Below are 9,206 nucleotides of genomic sequence, written 5' to 3'. Positions count from 1 at the left end.
AAAATGAAATATCAATAATCTCGAAAAGACAAACGTTTGAAATTCGAAAATATGCAAAATCATTACCTTTAAAGAATTATTCAGAGTTCATTGAAACATACAATAGATATTTGTTCCTAGAATTATTTCTTTATTCATTTTCATTCGATTTTTCAAACTACAGGAAATAATAAACTTAAATCTAAATGAAATCGTTCTGTCGTTTTACATCTGTTGGCTTTGGAAATTGGTTTAAAAATTACAGAAGTAATAGTTGGTATCGGATACTGAAATTTGGTGACTTTAAACATTCGTTTGCTGTATCTCAAGCAAATAAAATGTATCGATAATAAAACAGAAACAAAAAAAATGAAATTACCACATTCTCGATAAGTGTGGAATATCAATAAAACTAAAAACACTCATGACTCTTTTAGTCTTTTCTCGGCTTTCGCTTCCGTGCACCGTCTTTAGGAACTGGTTCATCATTTGTCTCCAACTTGATGAACCAACAAGTAAACGAATAAAAATTAAAATCAATCAGTTTAATGAAATTTTTTGATTAAATTACCTCATTTTCATCGTCTTCCTCTTCATTTTGAGATGTGGTAATTGGCTCCTCCAGATCCAATTTACTAGCTGGTCGCGAAATATTTTTGGTTTCTGATTCTTCAATTTCAAATTCTTCTTCGACTTCTTCGTCATCTGGTTGAATTTCATCAGTTTTTTTCGCCTTGACACCCTTCTCACGTGGTGGATCCTATTTTATCACAAATGATTGCACACGTAAGATGGAAATATTATAAAATACTTTGCAAACATGTTTGCCGTTTATGTTTGTGAATGTCTCTACTGAGAAAGCACTACTGTACCTTATTGAAGCATCGAAAGTAAATGAATAATGTGATTGGCAAACCACCAGCAAGAACAAATACAGCCCAAAGCCATGGCTTGTCATCGGTTATTTTCAATAGACGTTGCAACATGGTTTCCTACAATTTTAGAGCGAAGGGGGAATGAATGATGAAAGGCGAAGGATACAAAACGAGCGATATACTAAAAATTCTAAATACGTGAAGATCAAATGATTCTAATTTAATATGATCGAATATGATAATAAAAAACAAAGTCGAGATATTATTATATTGCATGAGGAAGATGGTATCTAGCGGCGAGCGTTTTAAGTTTAAATTTCCACTTAGTACCTCACGTGTTCTCTTCCACAAAAACCATACGTAAATTGAAATTGGTATCATACAATAAATACCATAGATAGTCCAAAATAATGGCTTATTTTCAATGGTAGGTAATTCTTTCCTCTCACTTATACTCTCACCCTACATGTCATTTCATTAAATAATGTCAGCAATTAATTTTATCAGCAACACCAATTTGTTCTTCATTGAAATTTTAAGTTTTTTTTTTCATATTGATCATATAACGATGGGTATTTTTGAGATTTCAATGGAAGTGCAACTAAATTTAAAACAGTCTTACCGATTGCAAATCCATTTGCTTCTGTTTTAAGTCAAATGTAACAGCGGCCCATTCATCAGCAACAACGATATCTGAGTAAAATTAAAATTGTGGTTAATTACTTTTTTTCAGTCAATTTGTTTGGCAATTAATTCATTTTACCATCAGTAATAAGAAGATTATCGAATAAAATGTTATTTGACATCGACCACAATTCGAGACCAACAGCTGACTATTGTTTTTTTTTTTTTTTTTTTTGGAAAAGTTTATATTGTAATGAAGAATTTATATTGAAATATTGAAAATTAGTGAGTGGCTTACAATTGGTGTCATTTTGAATGGATTGAAATCTTCGAAAAAATCTGGATTTGCTATACGTCTTGGAGCCCATTTTCCTTGATAAATTTGAAAATATAAAATGTTGAATATTTTTACAACTAATTCAATTTCTATCAATTCGTTTATGAATTTGAAATATCAATAATCTCGAAAAGACAAACGCTTGAAATTCGAAAATGTGCGAAATCAATACCTTGATAATTTGGATTGTCAATGAGTGGTGCCCGCCATTTGCCACGGTATTTTGGATTTGCAACCAATGGTGCTTTCCAAAGGCCACAACCGACTGCTTTTTCACAAATTGGATTTGGAATCAATGGGGCTGAGGTGACAGAAATCATATAAACATAATTTTAGATTGTTCAGATGTATTTTGTTTATCATGTAAATACTTATTTAAATATAGAAATAACAAATCAAGCAATGAATACCTTCCCATTCTCCGTCAATTTCTGAATCCCAGTCTTCCGGTTTCTTTGCTGTGGGATCATGTATCATAGTTTCCTCGTCATCAAGCCATCCAGTCGGCTTATTTGCAGTAACATCTGGTATTTGTGGTGGTTCTTGTTCATCCCAGTCTTCTGGTTTTGCTGCATGTGGATCTGGTATCTATTTCAATAGAATTGTATTTAATAAATGTATGTTTAACTGTTATTATTTTTTTTGTACTTTTTCACGTTCATCCCAGCTCTCTGGTTTAAAATCTTTTGGATCATCGATCTCCTTTGGTGGATTAACTGGCGGTGTGAAATCTGTTAGTAAAGAGCCTTCGTTTATAATTTTATGATCGACGGCAATCGAATACGTATTATCCGGGCGCACAATTAACTGATATAAATGCGGTTTTTTGTCGGTGAATACTTCTTCAATACGCTCTTTAGTCTTTTTTGCATGTTTCTCTTCGATAGATCCATTCAATGGATTTGTATGACGGAAGATAAAATGCAATTTATAGTCATTTCCACATTTATCAGGACCTATAATGTATGTGTTAAATAATTAGCATAATTTGTATATGATTGGAATTGATATAATTGTAATCAACAACGTATTAAATATAATATTTACCAAACATAATTGTATAAGGTGTTTTGTCATGAAACTGTAATAAAAAGTAAACAAAATACGTTTGTAATAGAAAAACAATTAAAATTCAATGAAATTACAGTTTTCAAGTCAGTAGTTTCTTTTCCGGATGATAAAAGTTTGATGTAAGATCCACCGCATTCTTGTCCATCCTAAAAAAATCAAAATAAATTGTAATATACAGTGTTTACATGTGATTGTAGACAGAACTGACTTGTAATTGAACTTCATATTGGACAATGAGAGGTTTGTCTGTGAAAACGAATGGCTTAATCAAACGAGAGGCAATAGCTGAATGACGTGCTTTCGATTTCAGAACTAATCCCAAATCATTTCTTAAAATTGGTTCTTCCGGCGCTTCAATTGACCATACTCCATCGTATTTATCACTGTCATCCTCTCCCTTCTTTGCCGTCGATTTTATCCATTTTTCATCGAAAGTCTGGACATCATCAAAGTGTTCAGCAAAATGAAATTTACCAGGTTGAATGGTCGGACTCTCATACTGAATGACTGATTCTAACGATTCATATGCAGGTTTTGGATTCTCCTATAATATATAAACAGTGGTATTTATATAGTACATTCATATAATCAGAGTATTGCTCAGCGCTGCTGCCATCCACAGCATATTAAAATATCTTGCTGAGAATGCGTCGTCCGTTGCATGCGAATGTACGTAGCAGTTTTTACATCACAGCGAACAAGAATGCATGCATTTTTCTTTTCACGATTATGTGACTCAAAACATTCAAACGATTGTATAGAGAACAATGCATGTATTTTTGTTTGCTGTGATGTAAAAACTGCTACGTACATTCGTATGCGATGGACGACGCATTCTCAGCAAGATATTTTAATATACTGTGGATGGCAGCAGCGCTGAGCAAAACTCTGCATATAATAAATGAGTTTTCTTTACAATTTTCTCAGATTCAATTGATAATCCGTCATCGTCATGATCATCGTTTGCCGAAATGGTGACTAGATAAGTTGATAATATTGCAATCAATAGCAGAGTGTCGAATCGCCAACGCTTCATTCTGTAAATCACAAAAATAATTCATCAATTTTCTGGAAGTTATGTCTTTAAACCACGTTACATTAGAAAAAAATTCAAGGCAAAAATTGAATTAGACCGAAATGAATAACTAATTCATTCCATGAATCCATTTTATAGTTACAGGTTAATATCAAAGCAAACAATATTTTTTCCATGTATTTGTGTGACAGAACATATCGTTAATGGCACCACATACAAACATAACATTTAGGAGGGTGACTGCACATGAACCAAAACTAAATTCAATTAATGGCAATTATCAACGAGTCATACATATGAAAAATGAGTTTCTACGCAAACATTTATTTTCATTTTTCACAGATTTAAATCTGAACAAAATTCTATAATGAAAACATATAGTATGATAAAATTTTATTTATTTTGAAAAAAAAAAGAAAAAAGAAAATTGTATTCAGAATTGAAACGTTATAATTGAATTTATCACTAATTTCATTCAATAGCTCACAATCCAATTAGATGGTTCAATTAATATTGATGGAGTAACCAATTTATGGACATTCTCGAAAATTTTCAAAATGCAATCAAGGGAGAATGATAAAAAACCCGATCTCCTTACTTCAAAAAGGATAAAAGTCAGGCAAATAACATGGAAATCAGATAAATTCCAAAAAAACACACACAAATTTTTTCTTTCTGAAATCGATTGTAATGTGCGCCAATGAATTTTTTCCGTTCCAGAACTTACTTTTATAGGAGGTTGAACTGAACGCCAATGCCAATATCTATTCTAGATATTTTTGACTAGTTATTTCAAATATATGATGATTATTTGATGAAAAGGTGTCTTCTGAATTGTTTATGGAATGTATGGATTCGGAATAAAAATAAGTTTTCACAATAACTTGATGGTAAAACAAATAGAACTGAGTTAAATGAATGAAATGACGAACAACTAGCGCGAGTGAGAAAGATAAAACAACTACAATGACATTTGGTTGAATACGTGAGTGTCGGCGATTGGATAGTAAAAATGTAGTATGTGCATAAAGAAACGCCGCATGATTCAAACGTCAGATGGGTGGTTGTTGTTGTTGCAGCTGCCGTGGTGAATTTGAAATGCACTGATTTTCAAATATTATGTTTTCTATTGAAAATTGTTTGTGTTGTTTAAAATGTTATTTTTTAAAAAACTATTTATTACATATTGAAATAAAAATTCGAAATGAAAAATAAAAATTTGTGTAAAATATTCATCATTCAAATAGGTGGTATTTCCAGTTGAAAAAGGTGAATTCACCACAGCCTTTGTAAACAATCGATCACAAGTGTCATAATGCGTACGCATACTGAAACAAGTAAACACACAAAGCAAGGCTGAGCACAGCAGTCATTAGCAGATGTCATTAGTATTGAATTGAAAAGGTCCAGTTTTGATACGCAAAACAACAACAAAGACATACAGTGCGAATCACAAAAAAAATATATAAATCAAATCGTAAATAAACAATCATGTTGTAAACATTGATAAAAATTTCCCATTTAAGTGCTGAAAATTTAAATACCTACACAAAACGACATTATCGGTCACCAAAACGTATTTTTACACATAAGAAAATTGTTTAATTTTTTCGAAAAAAGAAAATAATAAATTTTTTTTGTTATATGAACATGATTCATAAAACATTGCTATCGGACGGAATTAATGGAAAGATAATATTAATATTGGTGGTACTAACTTCAACAAAAAATACAGTGGACGCTTGTAAATGGACAAAATGCGAAACATAATTACACTCTATTTAAAAATATATCGTTATTGACCTTCGTTTCAAAAAAAAAAAAAATTGAAGAACACTCAAAGTTCCTAGTTGCTTAAAATTTTAATTTATATGCCAAAGTTCGAACGTGGCAAGTCCTGGTGTCAAAATTATTCTGTAAATGTGCCGAAATGTTGCGAAACTAATTTAACAAAAGGAACACAACGACAAAAAGTACCATATGCGTATATTTACGACACAATCGAATGTACGATATCAGTAAAACATATTCCACAATACAACGACACACATCACTCGAACTCAATTGAAATTGTGTACTTCAGCGATTTTGCATACATTTGAATTGATCTAGTATAGATCATTGAACAAAATCTTGTGGTTATCGCTTGAATAGGTGCATCTCTTGACACGAAACGTATGTGCTACTACGATTGTAATATAATATGTTTTTCGACTGATCCAATTGAATTGAGTTTCATTTTCAATTGGAAAGGTAAACATTAAATTGTTTTGAGGAGCTTAGGTTTGCGAATTTTTTTATATAAAATGTGTAAAAGCTTGTGTTCGTCGTGGCAACAATGGATTAAGGCAATTTTGATATTGCTATACACACTTTTTGTTATTATTGTCGTACCGTGGCTTATAGGTATGTTCATTGCATCATTGCATGAAATTCATTGGTTACGAATTAATCATTTTTCAACGATTTTTATTTTCAACAGTATATACGGTGAAGGATGGATTCACACGAAAAGATCAGCTGATTTTAGTAGGAGGACTATTTGTTTTGACATCAGTGCCCTTTTGTTTTTGGCATATCCTGCAGCATATGTTGCATTTCACCAAGCCAATTCTACAGAAGCCAATTATTCGAATTTTATGGATGGTTCCCATTTACTCCGGAAATGCAGTAAGTAAAAATAGAATTGAAAACCATTGAACAGTTCAAAATATCATTTATTTTCACATATCTTTGTGACCTGAATGCACTAGAGTAAAAAGAGAATATTATTTTGTCGCCGATCAAAGCAATCTGTATGAAACAAAAAATGGGTTTGCCTTAATCGATGAGGAATTAATCTACTATTTTTATTCTATAGAATTCAACTGTGCGTTGTATTTCATCATAGTTTATCAGTTGCGTATAATCAACTGCAGAAAAAAGCTTATTGCTTAATTTATTTGAACACAGTAGCATTACAGAAAACCTTCCAGTAGTGTGGAATTGCACGGTTTCACTTTTTTTTCATCAAAATAGAAAAATTCAAGTACTAACACTATTGGGAGGTTTCACTATATTATAATTCAATTTGTCATCGATCGTTTTTTTTGTATTACAGTTTCTCGGTTTGATTTTTCCTGAGTATTCGTTCTACATGAATAGTATGCGTGAATGCTATGAAGCCTATGTAATTTACAATTTCATGTCATATCTGCTGAATTTTTTGAATCTGGAAATGGATTTAGAGGCGACACTTGAGTTTAAACCACCTGTAAATCATGTGTTCCCATTGTGTTGCATGCAACCGTGGGCCATGGGTAGAGAAAAATTACCTTTCTATTATTTAATAATTGTTATTGATTAATTTCGATTATTTGTCGATTACTTATCGATTATTTCCAATTAATTCTTTTCTTTTGTGATTCTCCCCTTAGGTAGAGAGTTTGTGCACAATTGTAAACATGGTGTTTTACAATACGTCGTAATTCGACCTATTCTCACAATCATATCTGTGTAAGTCTGTCGCAAATTTTGTTATGCAAAATGATAAGACGTATTTCTATTATCTGTCATTGTGTTATTGTTTAATTATATCAATAGAATTTCCGAATGGAACGGAGTATATGGAGATGGTGTCTTCTCACAAGATGTTGCGTTCCCGTATGTAGTATTAATCAACAACATCAGCCAAATGTCAGCGATGTATTGCTTAGTATTATTTTATAAAGCTACTAAGGTAATTTTTACAGTCGTAATATCGATTAGTTCGTCAATTAACTAATTATCATATATTTATAGGACGAATTGAAACCTATGAAGCCATTGCCAAAATTCTTGTGCATCAAAGCGGTTGTATTCTTTACATTTGTGTAAGCATTCATTCTCTTGAATTGTTTTTTAGAAATGGTGTTTTGTTAACAAAGTTTACTCAATCTAATCTATTTGTTTTTTATTTACAGTCAAAGTGTTATCATCGATTTCTTGGTTTATTTTGGTTTTATAAAAGATATTTTCGGTGAAGACGGGAATAATGACTTCAATGGATTGTCCGTGAAGCTACAAGTAAGAAACTCTTCATGAATCTAGCCGTTAAAAATGTACTATGACTAATATCATCTTTTTTTCAGGACTTTCTTATCTGTATTGAAATGTTTATCGCTGCCATTGCTCACAAATTTTATTTCCCACACCAACCTTATCATATAAATATTCCAAATTTCGGCAATGATCGTACATGGTTCAACTCTTTGGCTCCCATGTGGGATTTTAATGATGTGAGAGAAGATTTGTCAGAGCATATTGGTGTTGTGGGCAGTTCGTTAAGTCGCAGATTCCGGGGTCGTACCTCATATTATATGGCAAGAGGAGCCGAAACCGATCGTCTGGTTATTAACAATGCAAATTTGGGGTCAACATCGTATCAAGGTGCATATAATATAAATAGTGCTTCAGATAGTGAAGGCTCAAGTCATAACAATCATTATGGAGCAATGAGTTCTAGCGACGATCGTTTGGCAATTGGTTCGAGTGACGATTTGGCAAAAGTTCATTTAAAACACCGAAACGAAGGAATTAGCATCAGGAATCAAAAAACAAAAGATTATTCACCACAATACGGTGTTCCAAAAGTATTAGGTAATTAATATAAATCATATAGACTGTGTTTATCAGAGTTCACAACTCCGACCGAGCTCAGACGCCGACCGACCGCCGACTCCGACCGAACCCAAGATGATCGGAGAACGGTCGGCGTCGGAATGATTTCGCCATCCGTGTTTTTTCCGAGTTCGCAATTTTTTGAAAAATTGGATTAAATAGTCTCGGCGTCCCTCGGCGTCGGAATCGAGAAATCGCCTCCGTTGCGAACACTGGTTTTTATTAGCACGTGTGTTTACAAAAATAAACATATTTTCAAATTTTTCAACTTTTCCGCTATTTTGTAATTTCTCCATAGGTAATTATTTTGTACAACAACCTCGAGTCACACAAAACGCAACACAATCATCAGCTTCATCATCACGATACGATCAAAACAATATCACCAGGAGTGAGTTGTCTGGTTTCGATTTATCAGCCTACGAAAAGGCAGCCAATACCAAAGCAGTAACAATGAAAAAATCTGATAGCAATGCAAGTGATTGGCTTAGCACACCGACTGATGATTTTCTGGGCATCGATGTCAAAGGCATTGAAAAAGATCACACACATTTTCGAAAAGATCCCAATATATAATGATGTCATTGTGATGTGATGTTTAAATAAAATTCTTACATTTCGTGACACATTGTAAACACCAAAAAGA

General features: G+C 32.6%; 2 protein-coding genes across 3 annotated transcripts; one reads left to right on the top strand and one right to left on the bottom strand.

Annotated features, from left to right (window-relative positions):
* Nucleotides 1–105: 105 nt before the first annotated feature.
* On the bottom strand, nucleotides 106–4,876 carry LOC116341176 (calnexin). 2 transcript variants are annotated; one of them, XM_031768091.1, is made up of 14 exons: nucleotides 4,650–4,876; nucleotides 3,803–3,923; nucleotides 3,095–3,430; nucleotides 2,961–3,032; nucleotides 2,863–2,896; nucleotides 2,464–2,771; nucleotides 2,226–2,403; nucleotides 1,988–2,116; nucleotides 1,777–1,850; nucleotides 1,618–1,687; nucleotides 1,477–1,547; nucleotides 1,185–1,316; nucleotides 551–739; nucleotides 106–478 (listed from the first exon to the last, which is right to left on the bottom strand). In XM_031768091.1, exons 2-14 carry the CDS (start codon nucleotides 3,920–3,922, stop codon nucleotides 413–415), a joined length of 1,779 nt encoding a protein of 592 aa, XP_031623951.1. In that variant the 5' UTR covers nucleotide 3,923; nucleotides 4,650–4,876; the 3' UTR covers nucleotides 106–412. The 2 variants fall into 2 exon arrangements, with proteins under 2 accessions (XP_031623951.1, XP_031623952.1); XM_031768092.1 differs by lacking the exon at nucleotides 1,185–1,316 and adding an exon at nucleotides 852–971 and having other exon boundaries at nucleotides 4,650–4,874.
* A 418-nt stretch (nucleotides 4,877–5,294) lies between these two features.
* LOC116340718 (transmembrane protein 184C) lies at nucleotides 5,295–9,195 on the top strand. The gene is made up of 10 exons (XM_031767350.1): nucleotides 5,295–6,097; nucleotides 6,176–6,328; nucleotides 6,405–6,592; nucleotides 7,023–7,221; nucleotides 7,339–7,417; nucleotides 7,505–7,640; nucleotides 7,703–7,773; nucleotides 7,864–7,966; nucleotides 8,032–8,539; nucleotides 8,859–9,195. Exons 2-10 carry the CDS (start codon nucleotides 6,229–6,231, stop codon nucleotides 9,134–9,136), a joined length of 1,662 nt encoding a protein of 553 aa, XP_031623210.1. The 5' UTR covers nucleotides 5,295–6,097; nucleotides 6,176–6,228; the 3' UTR covers nucleotides 9,137–9,195.
* Nucleotides 9,196–9,206: the final 11 nt, after the last annotated feature.

The sequence above is a fragment of the Contarinia nasturtii genome, unplaced genomic scaffold (genome assembly GCF_009176525.2).
Source record: "Contarinia nasturtii isolate CC-2019 unplaced genomic scaffold, AAFC_CNas_1.1 Cnas_scaffold_695, whole genome shotgun sequence".
Lineage (NCBI taxonomy): Eukaryota > Metazoa > Arthropoda > Insecta > Diptera > Cecidomyiidae > Contarinia > Contarinia nasturtii.
The sequence above is the reverse complement of the archived record's forward strand: the minus strand, read 5'-3'. Positions and strand labels throughout refer to the sequence as shown.

Excerpts from the sequence above, each read along its gene's own strand:
- LOC116341176 (XM_031768091.1), bottom strand. The coding sequence starts at position 3,922 with ATGAAGCGTTGGCGATTCGACACTCTGCTATTGATTGCAATATTATCA. Across the intron at positions 2,897-2,960 it reads AAACTACTGACTTGAAAACT|TTTCATGACAAAACACCTTA; the intron begins GTAATTTCATTG and ends TTTTTATTACAG. Across the intron at positions 2,117-2,225 it reads AATTGACGGAGAATGGGAAG|CCCCATTGATTCCAAATCCA; the intron begins GTATTCATTGCT and ends CTGTCACCTCAG.
- LOC116340718 (XM_031767350.1), top strand. The coding sequence starts at position 6,229 with ATGTGTAAAAGCTTGTGTTCGTCGTGGCAACAATGGATTAAGGCAATT. Across the intron at positions 6,329-6,404 it reads TGTCGTACCGTGGCTTATAG|TATATACGGTGAAGGATGGA; the intron begins GTATGTTCATTG and ends TATTTTCAACAG. Across the intron at positions 6,593-7,022 it reads CCATTTACTCCGGAAATGCA|TTTCTCGGTTTGATTTTTCC; the intron begins GTAAGTAAAAAT and ends TTTGTATTACAG.